The 25,302-nt window shown below is 36.4% G+C and overlaps 1 protein-coding gene across 1 annotated transcript in view; it reads right to left on the reverse strand.

The window, feature by feature from the left end:
* Positions 1–595: 595 nt before the first annotated feature.
* Positions 596–25,302, reverse strand: part of RARS2 (arginyl-tRNA synthetase 2, mitochondrial) — a 53,356-nt gene continuing 28,649 nt past the window's right edge. Inside the window, exons 8-20 of the mRNA XM_025983846.2 lie at positions 22,963–23,039; positions 13,432–13,590; positions 11,839–11,945; positions 10,569–10,664; positions 7,711–7,771; positions 6,016–6,092; positions 5,424–5,548; positions 4,776–4,843; positions 4,581–4,690; positions 4,114–4,209; positions 2,938–3,012; positions 1,533–1,596; positions 596–837 (exon numbers count right to left, since the gene is read on the reverse strand). Coding sequence (XP_025839631.1) covers positions 751–837; positions 1,533–1,596; positions 2,938–3,012; positions 4,114–4,209; positions 4,581–4,690; positions 4,776–4,843; positions 5,424–5,548; positions 6,016–6,092; positions 7,711–7,771; positions 10,569–10,664; positions 11,839–11,945; positions 13,432–13,590; positions 22,963–23,039 — 1,202 coding nt within the window. The 3' untranslated portion in view covers positions 596–750. The remainder of the gene's footprint in view (positions 838–1,532; positions 1,597–2,937; positions 3,013–4,113; positions 4,210–4,580; positions 4,691–4,775; positions 4,844–5,423; positions 5,549–6,015; positions 6,093–7,710; positions 7,772–10,568; positions 10,665–11,838; positions 11,946–13,431; positions 13,591–22,962; positions 23,040–25,302) is intronic.

Raw genomic sequence — 25,302 nt, forward strand, 5'->3', positions numbered from 1 at the left:
TTCAGAAGACTTCTAGTAGCAACATTTAGGATAAATGATAGCATCCCACTTTTGTTACCTAAACAAATTACACAAAACATCCTTGACCAATATGCAGGTATATGGAAGAAATGGTTTAAGAAACTCCATTTCAAATTATGGTTTAACTAATGGATCTTTTTGTAAAAATTAGTCTTAGTACAATATGCATACAAGTAATTCTTTATTACTCAACTCTATTTAGTTCCCAAGTTCATGCAGTAAGAATTACCTGTACAGATCAATGAAGAATAAGCATGAGATCTGTTCTCTGGGAGTGGTTGTCAGCTGTATTGGCAAAAAGGCTTTAAAAGGCTTAATTCTGGTCTCCCTAAATTGATTCAGAACTATCCGTTATTGTAAGAAATCGAAATTGCTTTTATCAATTTGATCTGATGCAAACATGAGATATAATCTCAGTTATAAGAACACTTCTAGAAGAATGATGCTGTGAAAATGTAGCCCTGGAGCTTAAAGTCTAATCTTTTATCTCCAGTAGACCACAGTGAATTTTAGATCTGAGTTAGTTTTACAAAACTCTGTGTAGTACCTATTGACCAGGAGGGAACTAAAATGATTTTTTTTTAGATAATGATTTAATAAGTTGATAAATCACTTAGGCTTACTAAAATACAGATTCTGATACAGAATAACAGTTTAAATTCTAAACAAGGCATATAAGAATAGATAACTAGAATTCACTTAGTATTTAGAAGCTATTTTAATTAGAAATTACATCCTACATACAGGTGTTATTCCAAGAAGTTTCATTCCATTGGCTAGGACAGAACGCACAGCTCTGAAAAGATGAAGTCTGGCCTACAAAATAAAACAAAGAATGAATGTTCAATTTAACAACAGGCTAACTCTAAGTGAATAAAGAACATTTTTAAAAGTAATTCTTCCTTCTAATTTATTTTTTTATTTTTTTTTTTTACAGTATTTTTTTTTTTTTTTTTAAATTTTTATTTATTTATGATAGTCACAGAGAGAGAGAGAGGCAGAGACACAGGCGGAGCGGAGAAGCAGGCTCCATGCACCGGGAGCCTGATGTGGGATTCGATCCCGGGTCTCCAGGATCGCGCCCTGGGCCAAAGGCAGGCGCCAAACCGCTGCGCCACCCAGGGATACCTCTTCCTTCTAATTTAAAGTAGGAACAGTATCTCAGAGTCCTAGGGTTTGCTGTCTGCAAGGGAATACAAATTCCTTATGGTATGACTGGTACCCAAGAGCTGGGGAGTGGGAGTGAACAGTATCATTATATTATCTGAAGTACAGCTTCAGATAAGGGAAACTCCTCACTTGAACACTTGAGGTAGGAAGATGCATTTCATAATTCAATGTTGGAAAGTATATAAACACTGATTGTTATAGCCCAATTCTAATTACTACCTGAGTCTAAAGTACACTGCTGTAGCTGAACCACAAGATGCTATGTTAGAAACATTTACAAGACTGACTCAATAATATTAATCGGAGGATGCTAGAGATTACATAGAAACCACTTAACATACCCCAGCCACTTCGGGAGGACTGTCTTTCACATACAGTGTCTTGTGTGCCATACCTGCAAGATGACTGAAATGGGAAGAAAGAAGTCATGATAAAGACCAGTAGATATTTCCTGTTGTAACATAGAAGGTTGGTATCTTACAGCCTCAACTTAAAGAAATCAAAGCATAGAACCATTAAAGGTTGTGTCCAATACTAGAAGTTAAGACTTGAATTCACTGCTTTTCTGTAGCAGGGAAAGTAAAACACATTAAACTAAAACTTTAGATTTCAGTTGTAACATGTCAAGTTCTTAAAGTTACAATCTCACTGCTTCATAGAGATAGGGGATTCCTTTCTAAAAATTAGTTTTGCTCATTTAGACACCTTTTAGCACGAAGTTTAACATCGTCTGGACTCTCCCCCTCTGTACAGTGAGAAGGTGAGGTAAAAACTAGTAATCAATCCACTGCATGCACACTGGCCACTCTCCTCTAAAGTATCTTTTCTGTTTAGGTATAGCATCAAATAGAACAATATGCCAGAGAAATGCTTATGAAATCATTTCAATGATTAACTTTAATAAGACTTTCTGGCTTCTTTATTTCTCTAGGTAGGTAGAATTTAAAGGAAAAAAATTATTTAAATCTGGGGAAGAGATAAAAGGATAATCAAGAAAACTACGAATAAATCTGATTTCAGTAAATCTTGAGTAAAAGCAAGTAGTTCTTTTCTTAAATAGATTTTAAGATACAGGAAAGATATAGGTGTTGTTCTAGAAGATACTCAACCTCTATTCAGAGTTTCTGAAACAGTTACCATGTAATTCCTGTTAAAGTGTCACTGATTTGCCTTCCAATTCATTTTCTAACCTCTAGCTAACTGATTTTTTTCTGTGTGTCTGTTTAAAATCTTTTTATGGGCTCCACTGCCCTGAAAATAAGCTGAAATGCCTTAATACATGCAAAAAGGAATTTATACAATCATTTCACACCCTGGGACTATGCTTATAGTTCCTTTAATGTATGATGTTCTTTTTCTTCCTTTTCTGCCACCTTGCTTCTCCCAATTAATATCGACTCCTCTGCTCCAAGAAGCTATTATCCATCAAGGCTGGGCTGAGTGCCCTAACACTGTCTCTTATGTCCACTCTATCCTAACACATATGCACTCTTATATTACTACCTGTGACGAAGCTGTTGGTTCCTGTCACTAGACTGTAGTGATTGTACCTTTTATCACTTAATGAATAAATGAACATTAACTGCTGATTTGCAAAAATGAAGCAAGAATTCCTGTAATTTAAGGCATCTCACTTCTAAGGCCAAGGGGTTTGTTTATATTATAGGAAAATTTTAGAAAAAGGTCCTTTGTTAGATCAGGTCTCCGATGTCTTTAATAACTGAAAACAGTAAGGTTATAAAATACCTTAGAGTTAGAAGGTAACTGACAATGTGCCTGGGTTGAAGGTCCTGAGATGATCTATAAAGTACCTCGTCGAACCTAAAAGAAACATGACAGGAGCAGTTGGCTGGGGAGGACTGTAATAATGTAAGGATGTAATAATGTACATCATTAAGACTAGAAGGTATAGGGATGCCTGGGTGGACCCTTGATTTTGGCTCAGGTCATGATCTTGGGGTTGTGAGACTCAGCCCCATGTGAGACTTTGCTTAAATTTCTCTCTCGCTCTCCTCCCTCTGCCCCTAGGTACGCTCTTGCTCTCTCAAAAAAAGAGTAGAAGGTATATGAAAAAAGACCTTGTGTGCATTTGAATGTAAAGGCACATTTTTGTTTCTTACAAATTCCTTGATGGCAAGGAATCATTTTGATATCCCTTAGGCCTACCCCAGAACAAGGACTCAAACCATGGCTGTTAATTGAATGTAAAAAGCCTACAGCCATGTTTAGGAACATAATCTAGCAAAAACTACTACCTTTAATGCCAAGAAAACCAAGTTATTTTTTCTAACAAATTAGCCAAATGTGAGAAAACTGACTCCTCTGATCCCAGGAAGGAGCCACTGACCTGTGTGGCAATCAGAGAAAACTGCCTTATTAATTACCTACATCCTCTCCAGGGACTAATATCTCTTGACAAGTCGGGCTTCACCAACAATGCTTGTGAGAGCTCAGAGGTGTGGTCTCTTGCCCAGTGTTGGGGCATCAAGTAGATATTTATTTGAGACTGTGAACTGAAACCATGAGGCAAATGAAGGACTTACAGTTTCACAGAAGCTGCACACAGGCAGAGGTTTTCCTTCACTTATAAAGGAGGGTGAGGAGAAGACGATCTCTTCCCAAACTACAAGTTTATGCTTTTACCAGGCTTTCTATTCTCATACCATGACACAGAGGGTGTCAGGCTCCTGAACTGATTCAGTGGTGGTATTTTTAAGTCCCAAGGACTGATCTTGACTGTGTCCTCTTTTGTCTGCCCTCAAGTGCAAATCAATCACTTTTCAGCCATACCTTCAGGAAACTGCTGTCTGGTGGCAGGGAGGCAGTACCTAGTTACTGGATTGTTTACTCCAGTGGTCAGCAAACCATCAAAAGTCATTTCACTAAGTGTGTGCAGACTTCATAATACTAGAAAAATCATACCTGAGAAGATGCTGGAGAATGGAAACAGACTGTGGCTCTTGTAAACAAGCAGTGTTGAAATCATTTAGATAACCACATCCAAAAGTCTCTTCCAAACTGTTATCAAAAGTTTAAAAACAACAAAGGATTAAACAAGTTGCCTAAGGACATAAAATTGCAAGTTTGTCAAAATGCTTCAATTTTTCCTAACTCTATTTCTTCCTCTAAAAATGGGAGTATATTCTTTGGAAGCATTGTTCTGAGTTCTAAATAAGGTAATAAACATAAAAGCAACTCTTACAGAGGTGCTCAAGAAATATCTTAAAAACCAAACCTAACAGGTGGTTCCCTGTACTTCTAACTAGTTTTGGGTAGGAGATACTAGAGAAGCCCAGTAAACAGGACCTTTGATCTTAGGAGCATGCCAGCCAGCCCCACCCCTGGGGAGAACTGGAGGGACCCAGTGTTGCCCTACAGATGGCTTTCACCTGTGGAGGCGGGCATGCGTGTACTGCAGGAAGACTCCTGTGTCCCCACGACTCTGGAAAACACGATCCCAGCTGAACTGATAATCAGATAAGAGTAAACCTTTGAAGTCCTAGAATGACAAGAGTAAATTTTTAGTGCTGGGGTTTGTTCTAGTGCCAAACAAGAGGGTCTTACAGGAGGCAGTCTTAACAGACCTGAATAATGAGTGCAGCAAGTCCGACCCTCTCTGCAGTTTCCTGTGGGTTCTCCAGTACTTTGGTAGCTGGAACGGACAAAGGCAGCTATCTTTAACTTGCACGAAACTGTACAGAATCAGGGATTCTGATACAATCTTCCAAAAATGTATGCTGCCAGTAAAAAGAACAAATGGGTTCACAGTGGCAATTTACTTTCCTAATTTGGACTAATTTACCTTGGATAAAGACATTACCTTCCTACATTAAAAGGAAAGAAACATGAATTCACTTTTCTCACAAATATCCCTCAGGAGATATTAGATAATGCTAGCACTTCCTTTTCTAAGGTTAAACAGCCATATGTATTTGTGACCTGTTTCCTATTATGTAACATGAGAATTCTGCATAACCACTCCAACAGTGGGATGACAACGCGGAGGCTGTCCTTGAAGAGGCCTAGGGTCATCAATTCAGATTACTGAACTGAATGAATGGTGTCATTCAGTTTAAGTCTAAAACCCTCACATCTCTCATTAGTGCAGGCTATTTTGATAAGGTTGGTGAAAATGAACAAAGGAATGGTCAAAATAAATCGCACTGCACAAAAGTCCCACAAAACATACAAGTGACATGTAAGTTATGACTGTAACAATAAAGTGAATTCACTCTTAAGAGAAGCCATGTTCTGCAGCATCCTTAATCGAATCTCATTTAGAACATCTTCCAGAAAAGTAACATCTCCTTTTCGAGTCTTCATTCCCTGCACCACTCCAAAGGGCACATGCTGGCACCTGACATGGAAGAGAAAAGACCTGAGATCCAAGTATATAATCACAGCCTTTCAGGGACTAGTCTGAACTTCAACTCTCAGAGAGGAGCTTTTCAAATTGATAAACTGAAATGTGATGTGATTTGTTATATGCCACAAAAGATGGTAAACACACAGCTTCATTTTACAGAGCTCTGAGATGGGATTAAGTTACCAGTTGCCTTTGTGAGAAAAAGGAGGAATTGAGAATTTTGGAAAGCCACTGAGAGGCAGATGTCTAATAAAGACACATTTATTAAATATTTATAACTTAGAAACATAACCAGGACATAAATGTAAAAAAAAAATCTGCTTTTCTACCCTTATACCTTGAAATAAAGTGAAATCTGAACGATGACCTTTAACAACTTGGTATATTTTTGGGACTTGGCTGACCTAACAAACCCTTAATGATCTTGAGCAGACAGTTATGAACCGTGCAGACATTACCTTTCTGCCCAGTCATATCCCATGATCTGCAGCATTTGGAACACTTGCTGAAAATGCTTTTTTTGCCCTTTATCTGTCTTGGGAAAAAAATATTATTTATTTTAAAAAGATTTTATTTATTTGACAGAGAGAGAGAGAGAGAGCACAAGCAGGGGGAGCGGCAGGCAGAGGGAGAGGGAGAAGCAGGCTTCCTGCCGAGTAAGTGGCCCAATATGGGACTTGATCCCAGGACCCTGGAATCATAAGCTGAACAGAAAGTAGACACTTAACCAACTGAGCCACCCAGGCATACCCCTAAAAATATTAAAATAACAGTGATAAGTTAACCCACAAAAATAGGTGGGGCATAAATCCAAATATTTGAGTTCTGACACACTATAGTCATTGTCAACTGATGTATTTTAAATAAGTACACAAAGAATATATCAGTAGAAGAAGGTCTAAGCTGAGTGCTCTACAAGAGAAGAGCTGCAGCACTCTACTGAGTCAGGAGGAAATATGAACTTTCACCTTCTGAGTATTCTATTTAAATTCTTTCTCCTTCAGCTATCATGACCTTTATCTCCAAGAAGGAGGATAAAGCTCAGTTCTAATAAGATATTTAATGACAACTTTTTTTCTTAGGGGAAAGGGAGATGGTGCATGGAGAGGAAGGAAAGGGAAGAAGAGATCAGAATAACTCTCAGCAATAAAAGGAACAAACTACTGATGCACATAACAACTTGGGTGGATCTCAAGGGAGATCTCAACATGCTGGATGAAAAAAGCCAATCTCAAAACATTACCTGCTGTGATTCCATTTATATAACATTTTCGAAGTGACAACACTATAGTGATGGAGAAGAGAGCAATGGTTGGGTAGGGGATTAGGGCAGGGGGTAAGGGGTAATTATTAAGTGGTTGCCAAGAAGGAGTTTCTTTCATAATGGAATTGCTGTCTATTTTGAAAGTTATGATGGTTACATGATCTAGAAATGATACAATTTCACAACCTGCCCCTCCAACGTATCTAGGCCCACACACAAAAGTTGGTGGAATTTTTTTTTTTAAAGATTTTATTTATTTATTTTAGAGAGTTAGAGACAGACACTGTTAAGTGGTGGGAAGGGCAAAGGGAGAGAGTGTGGGAGAGAATTGGAAGAGCCTGATGCAGGGCTCAATCTTAGGACCTTGAGATCGTGACCTGAGCCAAAATCAAGAGTCAGACACTTAACTGAGCCACCCACGTGCCCCAAATTAGTAGAATTTAACTAAGTCCTTTACCAATGTCAGTTTCCTGGTATAGATAAAGTACTATGGTTATATAAGATATTATCTTTGGTGAGGGCTGGGTGAAGGGTCCATGGAAACTGTACTATTTTATGACTTGTGAGTCTTAATTATTTAAAATAAAAAGTTATTTTTAAAAAAAGTACATTATGGTAACCTCTGCCTATTCATTTCACATAACCATTTTCCTGATTTGGGTTTATTTTTTTTTATAAAGCAATATAAATGTTTTCACTTTTAAGTTTTTTGTTTTTGTTTTTGTTTTTAACATAGTGGTTGCCACCTGAAATAAACTTAACACTGAATTCCTTTTAAATTTTGACAAAATTATTTTTCCAGTTTTTCAACATGGCATATAATTTCTATCTTTACAGTTTTCATTAGGTAGAGATCATAAGCCTTTGTTTTTTTATCGTGACTACTTACCACATAAATCATTGTATCAAAATTATACTTGTCCATTCGATCTATAGCAGCTGCAAGGTCTCTGAAAAAAAAATGGCCATAAATTAAGAGTTACTAAGCAGATCTGGATAAAAATTTGTTTTACCTATTTCATAGTAATGAGGCATTTCTAATTAAAAAGTCTGATTATCCCACAGTCTAGGGTATACTACCCATGATTATATAATCCCAATATCATACTTTGATATAAAGTAAAAAAAATAGCCTTGGGAAAGCAATAATAATAAATGTACCGTGAAAGATAAAAAAAGCCAAAATAAATAAATATAAGCTCTGGGAAAAGTAGTAATTGTATTAACTAAAATAAGTCTAGGCAAAGTGTAGATATAAATGCTTTATGATTTGTTAATTAAGCCTTTCGTGGAAAGAATCACCTAAATGCCACTTTTCTGCAGTACACTTTCTTAAAGAACATATTCAAAATACAGGTGATGTGGCAACTACATTGGTATCTTTTAGCCACTTTTCTATTAGTACTATCAAGGACTTTCAAAGCCTTCAATCAGTCATAAGCAATACTTCCTAAAGCACCATAAAAGATCATACAGTGCTTTGGCAAAAACTCAACTTTTCTTTCTCTAAGTACAAAAGATTTAGTTTGCATCTAGTAAGAAAATGAAAAACCATAAACTATGAAATTTCAATCAAAATTATGAAAATATTGAAATTTAAAATTAAAGCTATTTTGGTTAGGGATCCCTGGGTGGCGCAGCGGTTTGGCGCCTGTCTTTGGCCCAGGGCGCGATCCTGGAGACCCGGGATCGAATCCCACATCGGGCTCCCGGTGCATGGAGCCTGCTTCTCCCTCTGCCTGTGTCTCTGCCTCTCTCTCTCTCTCTCTCTGTGACTATCGTAAATAAAAAAATAAAAATAAAAAAAAAATAAAGCTATTTTGGTTAACAATATAGGACACTGGGAAGATTTTTAAAAAATTCTGAGGTCTGGGGGAGCTCAGGTAGCTCAGCGGTTTAGCGCTGCCTTCAGCCCAGGGTGTGATCCTGGCGACCCGGTATCGAGTCCCACATGGGGCTCCTTGCATGGAGCCTACTTCTCCCTCTGCCTGTGTCTCTGCCTCTCTCTCTGTCTCTCATGAATAAATAAAATCTTAAAATTAAATAAAATTCTTAAAATAAAATAAAATTCTGAGATCTTTTGAAATGTTGGGAGAATTAAAATGTCATTAGTTCCCATCTCATGATCCTGATATAACATAGAGCATGCACTTGCCATGGAGGCAAAAACTGTCTCTTGAAGAACAATAAAATCTCTCTTTTTTTAAGATTTATTTATTTTGAGAGAGAGAGGGGAAGGGGTGGGCAGAAAGAGAGGGAGAAAGAGTCTTAAGCAGACTCCATACTGAGCTCAGAGCCATTGTAGGGCTCGATCTCCTGACCCTTGAGATCATGACCTGAGCCAATACCAAGAGTTGCATGCTTAACTGTGCTACCCCGGCTTCTTATTTCAAAGTATGGACTACATGGACCAGAGAGGGCAGGTGGTAGTTCTGGTCTCAGAACAAAATTCTAGGTCTCTAGCCTCACCCTGTGCTCTTGTAAGTATTCTCTTGTACTTTTGTCTGTATTAACAACTTTTAAAATTTATATCCATATATAAGGAACCTACTGAAAGGGCAGAAACTCAAGTTAAAGTTAAATGAAATATCAAACATTCCAATAAGTGGCAAAAACACAACTATTTTCCCAAAGAGAAAAGACAGAGTATAGGTAGAAAAATCTAGACCTAATGAATGTTAACCCAAGAAAGCTAAACAAATCAGTACAGCTATAATCATTATGACATGGAGCCTCTGAGTGGATACATTTCTTATAGTCACTGCTCAAGGATTTCTTTATGTAATCTGTCCATCAATAATTGGCTGGCACAAACTATTTTTCTAGTATTTTTTTTAAATTCTAGGTAAAGAAATGTACTTCTTACTTCCTAACTCCAATTGTATGGAATTGATAAAGGGAAATGCCAAAAAGTAACAGAAAGTAAAGGATCAATTTTCTAAGGTACAGTAAGAGAATCTGATGGTTGTATAAAGCTGTTTAGAACAAATGACTATAGTTAACAAGAATAATAAATATCATTTATTTAACTATACTATAAAGTGGGTTTATGATCCAGTATAAAATTCTAGCCTGGAAGACACTAGAGCCTTTTGCCAATAGTGCCTGACTATAGCCATGCTGGCTTGTGTGCCTTTTATATGGTCTTATCTTCTCCTTCCTATTGGTTTGTCCCAGACATAAGTGTGCTTGATAAACTGAGTTCTAACTGATTAACAGAAACTGTTCCTCTCCACAGGGATCAGCCATGGAAACAGATGGGGGAAAAAAAAAAAGGCAACATGGCCTACTTCTCCCTTGGCCTATTTTACCAGTCTGAATGAGGACTGATACTTATGTGTACGTAAGATGGTCTTTACAGAGTGAGGACAGCACTGAGCCACTATGACCACCTTCTAGTACATTTCCTGCCAATATGCAGTCAGAAAAAATTTATAGTTGATTATGAGGTACCTCGGTTTTACAGTTTGTAGACCAATGTATTCACTGTGGAAATCCTATAATGTTTAACTAACTGTAAATAGTTTTTTCAGTCACTTTCCTGATGATATTAAACCTTTCTAGGAACTATAATTGGCAATAAATAGAAACCCAATAAATATATTTCAAAATGATGATAACAGCAGATTTAGAAACTAGGATTTGATAACAGCTTTGAGGATAAAATGATCACTTTAGCACTGGTCCTATAATAAAGAACATGAAATCATATACATTCTGATGTTGACCTTCACATTAGATACAAACCTGGTTGCATAGAGAGAAGTCCCATCGCTTCGCATTAGGGTACAAATTGAGGAGGGGTCACCATTCCCAGAAAGATCCACTATCGCTGTTCCTTTTCTAAAAATGCAAAAAGTTAACTCTGAAGAAACAAATTAAGACCTTTAAAAGTATACTGTCTGTAACATTATCCTTGGCAAGCCAGAGACTACTTTTTATTAAAGCAGCAATAAGCAGTATAACCATCAATGACGAAAAACAAGAAGGAATCTAACCATGAATCTAAGAGTGGGTACAATGTAACTAGTATTTGGTTATCCTACCTTTTTAAACTCTGTACCTCTGGATAAAGGTACTTAGATAAATTTTTAACATACCCAGTTTAAATGAGATTTCTACTGCAGTTTAACCAATATGATGTTTATCATAGTTTTCTACTTCAAATGATAGCACTCAATATTGGGCTAATTTTTAACATGCCAAAAAATACTCTTGAGTAATAAACCATATAATATTATCATCTTTCTTGCTTTATAAAAAATTAGAATCTATATATACAGCGATCTAAAAATTTGCCTTATAGACATTACTAAGGATGTTACAAACCACATTCTCCATGTCTTTCTCATAAAGATGCTGAAGGAAAGTGCTCTTTGGTACTATGAAATCTGGCACTTTTAAGTGACTGGTTTGCTTCTATATTACAGATGCGTGGGCTCCTGTGACTGGTACTATTTCTGTTTTTTTGGCTGACAGAAAGCTCAAAGCTAAATTAGAAATCTACTTGAAGTTAGGAAACAGTTTCCCAGTATATGATCTTCCATTTTTATTCCTAATTCCATATTAGTTTTTCTGCCCCTGCTTCCTGATATCCTCATTTTACTCTTTTAAAAGTTTATATTATACCTATTTACATAAAGTGCCTTAAATCCATTCTGAACAGGATATAGTTTTTTAAAAAGGCAGGGTGGAGTAAGAAGATGCAAGTTCTATCTCCTTTTTCCAATTATATCATTATCAGCTTGAGTGACAATAGGCTGGTCACTTGTACTTTCTCTGCTTCAGTTTCTGCACATGTGAAGAGCAGATGATAACTTTTCTTCCAGCCTTACCAGGATCTTGTAATGGCAGCAAAAGATTGTATGTAGAAAAGCACTTTGAACAGCAAAAAACACTATAAAAAATGCTGAAAAGGCTGCACGTCACATTCTATTATCCTTACTGGGAGACTAATCAATACCAATTTTTTCAAAGAAGAAGTAACTTTACTAAAAGAATAGTAATCTGACCATACATTGTTTTCTGTAGGAGTCCTTTACTGTCCAGCAACTTTAAGACTTCTTGAGATTTTTCACGATAAAATGATTCTCCGGAGTATTCATCAAAGTGTACTCCTAGACGCTAAAAGGGTTCAGAAATAAAAGTAAGTTACTTAAATATCCTGTTATCTTGCCCCCCCAGACAAAAGACGATGCTCTACACTCTGTCACACAGATGGGGAGGATAAGAACTAGATCAAGATCATGTCACTCCTCTGTTCAACCTTTTTTTTTTTTTTTTAAGATTTTATTTATCTATTAGACACACACACACACACACACACAGAGGCAGAGACACAGGCAGAGGGAGAAGCAGGCTCCATGCAGGGAGCTTGACGCGGGACTCGATCCTGGGTCTCCAGAATCCTGTCCTGGACTGAAAGCGGCGCTAAACCGCAGAGCCACCTGGGCTGCCCCTGTTCAACCTTCTAACTTCTCCCACATAGGAGTCCTCACAATAGTACGGTGCTGTCCCCTTCAGCAGTTGCTAGGCCCACGTGGCTATTCACATTAAATAAAATAGAAAATTTAGTCTCTCAGTAACACTACTCATGCTTCATCTCTTCATCAAGAATCTCAACTGGACAGCCCTGGACAACATCCTACACCTTGCTCCACTCTACATCCTCTTCAAGTTTCCTGCTTCCTTACTCCAGACACATGGGTTTAACGAAACTCTTTTCATTCCACCCACAGACAGCAGACTCTGTCTCCCCTCGCTTGCTTCACTTTTCTCCATAGCATTGTCACCACCTAACATACTGCGTATGTTGTTTAATTCCCATTGTCTTTAATTTGGTTAAATTGCTGTCTGTCTCCATGCTGGAATGTAAAGTCCACAATAAAAGGACTTATTCACTGTTGTATTTCTCCTATCCTCTAAAATATCAAATGAACAGATTTATATGCCTCACATACAGGCCTGAGGAAGTGAAGGAAAAAAAATGATTAAGAAAAAGTGAAGGAATGAACAGTAGAGAGAAAAGAGAAACCAGACTGAAACAAAGTACCAGAATGCCACCTGGTATTTGTCTGTGAAGTTCACAGGATGTTTTTGAAGCTCCACTTTCAGCCCAAAGAATAGTATTTCAAGAGTACTAATTTTCAACTGAGTGACAAGTCTAGTTTTAAAACATTAATTTATTAAGAAGCAAGTTGAAGGGGCAACTGGCTGGCTAAGTCAGTAGAGCATATGGCTCTTGATTTCAGGGTCATGAATTCAAGCCCCATGTTGGTACAGAGCTTATTTAATTTTTTTTTTATTTTTATTTATTTATGATAGTCACACACAGAGAGAGAGAGAGAGAGAGAAAGAGAGAGAGAGAGAGAGAGAGGCAGAGACACAGGCAGAGGGAGAAGCAGGCTCCATGCACCGGGAGCCCGATGTGGGATTTGATCCCGGGTCTCCAGGATCGCGCCCTGGGCCAAAGGCAGGCACTAAACCGCTGCGCCACCCAGGGATCCCTACAGAGCTTATTTAACAAAAAAAAAAGAAGCAACTTCACTACTCAGTAGTACCAGTCAAGAGCTGCACCCCATCGCAGGAAAGCAGGAGAGTAGGTGGGCACCTTGTAAACCCGCACGTATTCTTCTATGCTCAGGTCCCGAAATTTCCGCCACAGTGCAAGTGCTTGTGTATCACCCAGTTCTAATCGCTGGAAGAACTCATGTGCTGATTTTGCTACATTTTTATCATCCGCTGCTTCTTTATTAACTTGTACATAAACCTAAAAGCACAACAATACATTAAATGAAGTATGTTAGTCACTTAAGTTACCTTCAGGGGAAGAAAAAAGAACCACAATCCTGAAAATATTTTTTCTTTTTTTTTTAAGCTTTTACATTTGTTTTTATTTTATTTTATTTTTTATAAATTAATTTTTTTATTGATGTTCAATTTGCCAACATACGGAATAACACCCAGTGCTCATCCCATCAAATGCCCCCCCTCAGTGCCCGTCACCCAGTCACCCCCATGCCCCGTCCACCTCCCTTTCTACCACCCCTAGTTCGTTTCCCAGAGTTAGGAGTTTCTCATGTTCTGTCTTCCTTTCTGATATTTCCCACTCATTTTTTCTCCTTTCCCCTTTATTCCCTTTCACTATTTTTTATTTCATTTAAAGGACAGCCAACTGCCCTCATCAGAGTGTAACCTTTTTTTTTTCTCTTTTTTTGCCATGAGCCCTTACTAAACCCTATAGACCCCTTCTTAAAACGTTTCCAAGTGCATAAAGTAAAATACATATGCTTATAAAGGGGGTAATACATTGGAATAGTTATCCAGCTATTATTTTTTTTAAAGTGTGATGTAGTTCGTGGAAGAAAATGCCAAATTTCTGACAGAGGTTAGGGAAAATAAAATGTGTAATTTTTTCCCTTCCTTCCCAAGTTCACAGACTCTTAGGTTAAGAATGCTTAGGTTAGATTAAGCTAGCATTTCTTTCTTTCCTTCTTTTTTTTAAACAAAAAGGGAAATTATTATTGCTGCAACTTCTCTGAGAAAAGGTCAAAGAAAGTAGAATGGTTCAATCTGGCCAAGAAAAAGGCAAAGATTGATCAAGCAGTTGTTATAAAAAAGATTTTTAAAACTGTTTTTTAATCTGCAAAAGATCAATAAAATAGGTGATCCAGTAAGGCCTTTGCATAGTTAGCTTACTTACACTCTGACTTGGGCTCCTGAAAACTGTGTGGACCATTTACTTCTGGAGTGTTTTTGCATCATCTGTCTTGGCTGGTTTAGTTCTGTCCCTACTCAATGACAGTAATGGAGTTGGATGGCTTATTAAGGACTCTTCCAGTTCATAACTTCGTTAATAGTTTTCCAGTCTCCAAAATGCAAGGTTAATAAATGATGTTAAAACACTAACTTTGCACCTCAAGTAGTACTGAAGTTATTCATATAGGCTTTAAAGATTTTACTTCTAGTAGTGGACAGTTAAGTGTCCAATTCTTGATTTCATGGTCTCAGGGTTGTGAAATCAAGCCCTACCTCGGGCTCTGCCCTGGGCAGAGCCTGCTCAAGATTCTCTCTCTCCCTCTTTTTCCTCCTGCACCCTCCCCCACCCCCCCAACAAAGACTTCTAAGTTGTAACTCACTTACAGGACAAAACATGAATGATAAATTTACTCTCTCCTATTTTTTTCCAGATAGGTATGAAAGTAGCATAAAAGTAATAAAAACTGGCAAATAAATTACCAGAGAAATATGAAGTATCTAAACTATTAAAGTAATATCAAAATATCAGTGGCAGATAAAGTGATTTTACTGCTGGAGAGTACACTGGAATAACTGTAATATGGCTTATACCCAGTAGATACTACCAGCAAAAGAACAGGGCATTAAACATCTACGTCATGGTCAAAATGTCTCACCTGTCATAAATGGCTTGTGCTAATTAATGGAATGGCAGAATTTAATGAATAAATATTCCCTCCAAAGTTAAAACTATTTTTCCCCCTCTTTTAAAGCACATTGTGCAGAAGAGTTAATATAGCAGGCCTGAGATTGCTATCCTTAAAAATGTCCTGTTTGCAAGATTAGCCCTTGGCTGGCATCTGGGAACTTGGATTTGGGAAATGTTCCCACCAACCTGATAGCAATGGGTCACTGTGCTTAAACTATGAAAACAATACAGTTTATGCTAAATACTTACTTTCCTTTTTGGAGTTTGGCATTTTAGTACAGAGGGTGCCCACACGATCAAACTCTAATAGAAACTTTGGGCATGAGCATCTGATGAACTTCCCTGGTGGACAATGTTTCGTGCATGTTGTCCCAGTTTGTTGCAGGAGGAACTACGTGTATCCTGTATGACTCCATGAGGAAAAGACTCTTGGAAGCTTGGACCCGGTTTTGACAAACTTTACCATATGTGCCTTTCCCTTTACTAATGTTGCTTTGGATCCTTTTGCTTTAACAAATCATAGCTCTGAGTACAACTATATGTGGAGTCCTATGAGTCCTCTTAATGAGTTAGCAAACCTGATAGTGGTCTCAGGAGACCCGACACACGTATCACAGAAAATTAATTTCCATGTACTCCTATGAAGTAAGTCCAGAATAAGTCAGAAACAAGATGATGATTTTGGTAAGGTGTAGGAAAACAGTCACTGTAAGATAGTAGACAGACTTCTTAACTTTTGAATGACCTATCTCTCTATCCATTGACAACTGCTCAACAGAGCAGTTTATAGCAGCCTATAGGAGTAAATGCATACATGGGTCTCTAAATGTTTTGTGGTTCAAAATCTCTCTCTCTCACACACCCACACCCACCCACCACACATGCACATTCACACACCATTTATAAGCCAACATACACAAAATATCCTTATTTTCAGAAAAGGCTTTTTTTTTTTTTTTTTGAAATCTAGGACTCTAAACTCAAAGAGCCAACATTTAAAAATCTAATATGCCTGTGAACTACTGATAAGAATATTTTTAGAAAAAATTTTACCAGAACTTTTACCCTTTCTTAAAACCTACGATAAAAATAATTAAAACAAAATAAATAAAACCAAACACTTCCTAATATTTGAAGAATCTCAGCATTTCTGCAATTTATAGTTATAAATCAAACATTACTGAAAATCATCAACTGACACTATCAAGCAGAATACAAGAGCCTTAATTAGTACTTAACAATCTGCCTGTAAGTACAAAATATAAAACTGTAATTATTAACATTTATGACCATTTTAGGAAGGAAATGCATTTTCCTTCACAAAATAAATGTAATACTATGTATTATAGACAATTTTAAATTTAGTTACCACAAACTTCTTATGTTTAGAAAGTATGCATTTTGAAGACTTCCTTTTGAGGCTAGATCTAGACACAAAAGGAATAAAAAGGAAATTTTAAATTTAGATTTAATAATAAGAATGTGTCTTAAGCAAAATATTCTTGAGGATGGAAATAATTTTTCTTTTAGTTATCATAATGCAAAAGTGAGCTATATTTGTTACGGAATAAACTAAATGTTTAAGACTTCTTTAAGGGAATATTAACCCTTTCATTATTTCTAGATGCTATTCCCAAAAAGCATATGACATTGTTTCTAATTTAATCAGGATAATTACAGTTAGCTCTTGAGATGATCTGTCTATATGTAAAGAAATAAGTGCAAAAAGTAAAAGCAGTATATAATGCCCTCTTACTCTCTCTTAATCTCTAAATTTGATTCTAGAATACCATTAGCAAGATAGACACACTTTAATTCTTTGGTACAGGACTCTAACCCCAACCCCCATTGCTTCTCCCCCACCCCAAGCCCCTACCCCCATCTCCAGGTGCAAATCCCAGGATCTCAGAATTATCCCTCAGTGGGTTATTTTTGTCTTAAAATAGAGAATAACTGCTAAGAATGTTTAGCATAACTTAAAAGACACTATTAACCGTGTATTTGTCTTCTATCTTAAAATGCATTTAATTTTGATCTCATTTTTTAGACAAAACATAATGAATTCATGATTATAACTCAAACAAACAAACTCCTTGTTAGTTTAATGTTTCAAGTCTTGATCAGAAATTTCTTACAGAACTGCTGGTTGAGATGAATTTCTAATGATAAATATTAAAGAAATTTAAACAAATTAACATAGTTATAATTTAAAAAATCAATATATCAGTTAAGAATAGAATCAAAATTTTTTAGATAAAAAAATAACTTGAATTATCAAGTTTCTCCTCATTAGTATATAATTACCAGCATATAGTTAGTATTTTTCTGTCTACTCATCTTCTTTCAATATTAGAATCTTCTATTCTTATTCTTTATAATAATATCCATGATATCTTATCTCTTTATTCAAGGGTGATAATGATTAACTTGCTGAATAAATTAGTAATAGTACATAGTAATATACATTTCTCATACTGAAAAAAGGTTTTCCACATCTTAATGGGGTGTGATAATCACTGAGCTATTAACGTGTATGTACTCTGGCCCTGATCAGTATTCCCATCCTTGTTCTAAGAATACTCAGAGGACAATGGAGTGTCCCTTTTAGTTATCATAATGCAAAAGTGAGCTATATTTAGTAACCCTCAAAAGAGTAAGAGTTAGGGAGAAAGACTAGTGGCTTTGGGGAAGATGGTCAAGAACAATGGTAAAACAGAAAAGCTGCCAGGAGAGAGGGAAGGAGAATTGCCTAATTTGAGGAGGAGATGGAAACATTCCCAGGAAAAACAAAAGCTGGGTAGTCGCTAGTGTGGCAGAGGGCCACCTGAGGGAAATGGTTTGCGGTATCTCCACATAGGGAGACTGATCCCTAGGCCTATGGAACTGGGCCACAGCAAGGATCTCCCAGGTGAAGTTGATCATACAAGCAGAGCTGGTTGCCCCCAGGTCATTAGGTAGGCTTAGATACTGGGCACATCAGTCAAGACCAACGTGGACTGATGCTAAGAAGAAGCCTCCATGCCCCATCCTGAGATGCACATAAGAGTCTGGGGAACTCTTTGTGATTTAGGAGATGAGAAATCTTTAACAATGACTTAAGATGACCCTTAAAATCACCCTCAAGGGGCCCCTGGGTGGCTCAGTAGGTTAAGCATCTGCCTTTGGCTTAGGTCATGATCTCAGCATTCTAGGATCGAGCACCAACCACATCAGGCTCAGAGGGGAACCTGGTTTTCCTACTCCTCCCTGCTCATGCTATCTCTGTAGCTATCTCTCAAATAAATGAAATCTTAAAAAACAACCAAAAACCACTCTCGAAAGTATGGCTGGGTTCAGATTTAATTCGGCTTATAATTTAACAGCTATTTCTTGCATATATATTATGCATATATATTATAAAGAGTAAAAAAAATAAAGAGTAAAATAATAAACTAAGGCTAACAGTCCCTTCATCTGAAGAAAAGTAATGTGATCTAACCAATAAAGAACTCTTGAATTCAAGTCTTTATAAAGTAAAAATTTCTAACTGCATAATAATCCCATATATGTCTAGAATTGATTTAGTCTTGAATTATTTTCTTAAGTTTGAGAAATTTTTTGAGATTTTAAAAACATTTAAAAAAACGAGAGCAGGTAAATATTATCACTCATGAATCTGGTGCTTTGATCTTGTTCTATATTCTACTTGCCTTTTTTTGTTTGTTTGTTTTTTGTTTTTGGCTACTGATCTAAGGAAACTCAGAGTCAAATCTCTAATACACTGTTACCTAGTTAGTTAACCTAGGTAACAAGGTATTCTCTAATTTCCTATGTCTTTTTATAAATTCCTATCACTGTAATGATCTCAAATCATTTTAGAAAGGGCAAAAATAATAAATACTTTTGAGGTCATTATGAACTTAAGAGAAAATTTATATTATTTGTGTTAATATATCACATTACCTTTATAAATGCCAGTTAGGGTATAATGCTAATGCATACTTTATTGGCATAATATTTATCTCTGTGAGAGACTGCTCATATTTCAGAGGCATTTCTATGATTATCAAAATTCATCACTAAGCAACACGCAATGAGCCAAGTTCTGAAATCTCCAAAAAAAAAAAAAAAAAAAAAAAAAAGACTGGATTATACATTCTTAAAACAGTGTTAGATGTTATCAAGGTCCATTCAAGTACTTTTATTTTATTTTATTTTTCTTTAAAGAGAGAGAGGGAGAGAGAAGCAGAAGGAGAAATCTTAAGCAGGCTCCACACCCAGTGGAACCTAATGCAGGGCTAGATCTCACAACCCTGAGATCATGACCTGAGCTGAAATCAAGAGTTGTATGCTTTTTTTTTTTTTTAAGAGTTGTATGCTTAACCAACTGAGCTACCCAGGCCCCGAGTTCCATTTAAGTAGTTTAAACCTAGGAGAAACTCAAATTACTTTTAAAAATTATCATTAAAACAAGTAAAAAAGTAAATGATGACGACACCCATATATTCGGGATTTAGATTTAAAACTTAAGTTTTTACCATAAGAAATTTCTTTTTCATATAAGTGAAAAGGCTTTCTGATACATGTTCCAAAGGTTACTACATATGTTTTCTTTGAACCAATACTGTGAATTCTAAACAGCAAATATATTAGTTATTTAACTCATTAGCTAATTCAGGGCAATGAACCATTCATTATAAAACCATGTTCTCCGTTTTATGAAAACAAATTAAAGCAACTAAAAATAAAAGGTTTTAAATGATGACCAACAAAAGCTCCAAGTCCACACACAACACACCCAAACATCATGGGAAAAGAATGACTATAGGTATATAGAAAAACCAGTAATACAGCAAAGCACAAAAATGGAATGCAGTAGAGAAATGACTGTAGTGTCAAATATTTTCATCACAGAAAAGAAATACTAAGACTATCCTATATCTTCCATATACAAAAACTGAGAAACTGAAATGGGGGATGATGATTGTGGTGCCATTCAGAAGGAGGCAGGCCACAAACTGCTACTGAATGGCCAGAGCCAAATTCAAAACAGATACCCTGGAAAGTTGAAACTGCGACAAAGGTAAACTACCAATTGTGTTCCTGGTATAGCAATTTGAGGGTGAAAAAAAGGGAAAATGTTACGTAAGTAATTACAACCAATGGCAATGAATGGTCAGAAAGGTATTCTGTAATGCCAGTGGAGGGCAGGGAAGTGCAGTGAACACTTGGCAGCCAGACTACCTGTGCTGGAATCCTGGGTCTGGCCCTTGGGTTCTTCAACAGTAGACTGCATGATGAAGTTTGATTCTGAGAAATGGTAACTTGTGTATCCTACAATAGTTAAGTTCTTCCCTGGAGCTATACGATAGGTTTTATATCACACAACTTAAACGGAAGGTATAGAAAGGGACAAAAAGAACTATAAGATCAAATTCATTAAAAATTTAAGACAAGGCATGGTGTTTGGGGCTGGCAATAAAAGATTAAGAAAATATGGTCCTGCCTCTCAAAAAGCTTACAACTACAATTTGACAAGGGGAAAACCAGGGGTCCAACCAAAGTACAGGTTTTCTTTCAGGAACAGGATAAAATAATTTATTAATACGTGCCTAAAGTTAAAAAAAAAAAAAGGAAAAACATTTCTCATTTATGCTTTCAACACATTTTTTGTTAAAAGTAATCCACAATGTCAACTATAATTTTATTATTTTTTAAAGATTTTATTTATTTATTCATTAGAGACACAGAGAGAGAGAGAGAGAGAGAGAGAGAGAGAGAGAGAGGCAGAGACATAGGCAGAGGGAGAAGCAGGCTCCACACAGGGAGCCTGATGTGAGACTCAATCCCTGAACTCCAGGATCACACCCTGAGATGAAAGCAGAGCTTAATCGCTGAGCCATCCAGGTGTCCCGAAAACTATAATTTTAAAATGTTAAACTAGATCTGTAAAAATTAGCAGAAAGATTAAAAAAAACCTAGAGACTGCCACTTTAGATTCTGGGTTTTTGTTTTTTGTTTTTTTTTTCTGTCTTGCAAAGGAAGTTCTGTGGAGGAGAGCCAGTGAGCGCCCTACTAGATTTCTAACTTTTATTACAAACAGCAAGGTGGGTATATTTGACTTGCTCTATTTTGTTTATAAATGCTACTTCCCTATGAAGCTTTTAGGCAAAAAGAACACTCAATGAAAGCAATGCCATTGTTCCTTGAGGTTTCAGTTATTCATAGAACTACCCTAGCCCTTGTTCCTTCCTTATGTGTATCCATCAATTAACAACCTCTATATAGATATGCAATCTCCCACTTTTTATGAGTCTCAAAAGCCTGAAGATTTATATTACATTGAATAGAAAGAAACATACATTTAAAATATTTAAAATATTACAAGCAACAAAAAGTATTTTCAGGATTAAATAAAATAATTGAGGAGGGGTGGGAGAAAGGGGAGAATAGGATCTCTTATATAAAGTTCTAAAAATTTAGTTCTCTAAATTCTTAAAAATGGTCTCCCAATGACACAAGGTCTCCAAGCAGGTATTTGTATTTTTCTGTGCCATGTGTTGTCTCTGGCCTGGAGCTGAAGAAAGGTGCACTAAACTTGTAGTAAAAAATACTTGCCATTATTCCAAGTTTTAAAAAAAAGATAATAACAATAAAAATTCCAGGCACTAAGGTGGCATGCTTTACTTATAGACAACTATAAAGAATTATTAATTCTGAAACTCTTGCCTATCAATAAAACTCGATGGAAAAGAGAAAAAAAATCCTTTGGTTAATATTCTAAATCAAAATGTAGGCATTAAAAGTGCAGTGCAGGCCTAGACTCAGGAGGAAATTACAAACCTTTAAAGGTCTTTAAGAATTACAATGTGATTTTTGTCAAACTTAACTACGATGCTGATGCTGTAGGAGAAAAATCATTTAACAGAAAGAAAAATGATGAAGCATTCTTGGTAGTGTTGGCTGGAGAAGTAAAGCACTATTTTGCTAAGTGTTCTTCCCCACACATAGATCTAATAGCTTTAGTTGATCCCAGATAAGTCACCATTAGGGCTGATGTCGTATTGGTGTTTCTTCTTGTGAAGCCCAGAAACAGCAAAGATAACAACTTAGGACAATGAAAGGAAACACATACCTGGAGATTAGCTGGACAGGAAGACCTTTACTAATGAACTCCAGGAAAAACTGAGGACAGAGAATCAAAAACCTAAGGACTAAATGAGGCAGAATAGGAAGGAGTTCACACTAAGCAAAAGCCAGGAAAAGGAGCCAAAAGACAGAAATGGAAAAAAGCACACACAAATTCACAGAAACACATGTACCTTCCCCCACATTAGAACAAGAGCAAAAAAGTATACACTTATGTTTTTCAAGTTTAAATGATTTCCTGCCATGAAGACAGCTGCAGTAACATAGCAAATAACAAAAAAATTTGAGAAATTTGTGTTGAATCAGTTATCTTACGTGTTTATTCTAAGACAACTCTACCTAGAGAAATACTGTCCCACATCAACTAAAACAGAAATAAAAGAAACACTTGGTTATGAAAACCAAAAGAACTCCCTAGTAAACGAAAAGCAACATTTTAAATTGTTTTAGTTCCTTGTTTTAAGATCATTTTTTAAAACCTCCGGGATTAAGAATTAATCCAAGCTGCATTGTCCTATGAAAAAAACAAATTGAAGCATTTTCTACTATTGTTTCTTGCCAACTTACTTCAAAGAGATGTTGTAAAGGACTGGATTGAAGTTTTTCTTCATAGCCAAACAGTTGGAAGCCAGTTCCCAGAAGACCTACCACAATAATCAATAAATGAAAAAATTATAAAATGACACAGCAGAGAACAGTCATGGCAAGGGAACAGGTATAGTTGTATCAAAGATCAAGCTCTCATAATTATGTGTCCTGAGAGCACTGCAAACACATGCTATCTATCATCTGCTATCCCATAAACTCAAGTAAGTTAGTTCAATGTACTGAATCACAGGGATGCCTGGGTGGCCCAGAGGTTGAGCATCTGCCTTTGGCTCAGGGCATGATCCTGGAGTCCCAGGATCGAGTTCCACATCGGGCTCCCAGCATGGAGCCTGCTTCTCCTCCCTCTGTGTCTCTGCCCTTCTCTCGCTGTGTCTCTCATGAATAAATAAATAAATCTTTAAAAAAATGTACTGAATCACAAATTCACTATATTGAATAGATTACTACAATTAACTTCACAGACACCAATAGGCTATGAACTCATAAAAGGCAGGGTCTAGGACCAACTTGGTCTTGGTACTAACAGTGCCCAACTCTTCCTGGTAGACATAATAAAACAAGCATAATAAAACAGCTATCCTGGGGAAGGAAATCATAATGCTGCACACTGGATGCTTCAAATTTGTGAAAACAAACTGATGGGAGGTAATTTCAAAACTTTCTTTTTAAACTTGTAGAGGTTAAAATAAAACAAAGGTAGAAATTAGCTTGGTGTTATAATACTAGTTCTTAAACAAATAACTGAAGGAAAACAATAAAAGATAAAACTCAAAAATACCTGATTACCTTTCCCATTCAAGGTGACCAAGTAGCAAAATTCTTTTATCTGGCTCACATATTTGTTTTTTATTTGTCAATGATTTTTTTTTTTTTTTTTTTGACTTTGGTGACAAGTTCAGCATTCAGGGGATATTGTTAATTTGAACCTTAATTTAAAAAAAAAAGTAATTGAGGTAATAAACTGTATTTATATTCTTAAGATACTCTTGCTACAAGATGATCACAATTTCAGTTTGAAAGGATATATGCAGCCTGGGGCCAAGAGCAATAAAAGGTGGTTTAACTATTTTAAAAACCAATCTGTTTCTATATCAATTACTAAGCTTCAGATTTAAAGGAGCTATTGTCAGGGGGCCTTGCACAGGTATATTTTTCTATAGAGGCTCAGCAAAAAGTGGGATGCTACTGAACATGAAGATATAAAATATTTTGGAGCTTTAGATAGAACTAAGGATGACTGAAAAATGCATCAGATCTATTTACTTTAAGCAAAAGCAAATGTGATTATGATTCAGGGTCTCAGGAGCAGGATGTGGAAAGATGCCCAAAGTGTCTAAAAAATGGAAATAGGAAAAGTAAAGGCTATTTGAATGTCCATTTAAAATTCAACCTAATATATTTTCAAAAACTAATTTTGTGCTTGGAAACTATCTGCCAACTTTCAATAGGAGATAGCTGAAACAGCCAAAATTAAAACTCTTCAACAATAATGGTTATAATGGAAATGGTCACAGTTCATTAACCATAGCAGTCCTTTAGAGAAAACACTGCAATAATAAAATCCTGTAGCTATAATTAAAGAATACCATAATCACCATATTTGCTAATGCCTGTGAAATGCACAAATTGGTTAAACTAATGTAAAGTGGATGCCATCTATTAAATCTGACTGTTGAGCCTATGGCCTAAACCTCTGACTATCAGCAGTCATGTACTGCAGGTGGATCTTTAAAATGCAGGGCATGTTTTCTGATTCCTCCACAGTGAATGGTAATGGCACTGATAATTGGTTCAAGTTCTACCCTTTTCGGAGTCTAAAAGAGATTTTTATTAAATGAAATGAAAGAGGTCATGATAAATCTGTCCTTTGGAAACTGATTTCATTTCACTAGATATGATAGAACATAATAGTATCAGTGAATTTAAGAACTGGCAGTGCATGCTGTACTTTATTGAAGCTTTAAAATACTAACTAGCCTTTCTTTTGGATTAGTATTGTAAAGTACTTCCCAGGACAGATTCATTTATCACTCCTGTGCTTCTTTGGTGCCAAGCACTATGGACACAAAAATAATTAAGACACAATCCATGCCTTTAAGGAACATATCACCTAGCAGGGGAGAGAAGCAAACAAATAAGAACAGATTTACAAGCCTATTTGAGTAGAGCTGGAAACTAGGAACATAGTAATGTGAGATGTGGGCAAGGGTCTGTCTGTGTGACACTAGGCTGGATCTTAACATACACACAGTAGTTGCCAGAGATTTTTAAAAGCTTGCATTTCACAAGCTAACAGGA

This window comes from Vulpes vulpes, chromosome 1 (assembly GCF_048418805.1).
Source record: "Vulpes vulpes isolate BD-2025 chromosome 1, VulVul3, whole genome shotgun sequence".
Lineage (NCBI taxonomy): Eukaryota > Metazoa > Chordata > Mammalia > Carnivora > Canidae > Vulpes > Vulpes vulpes.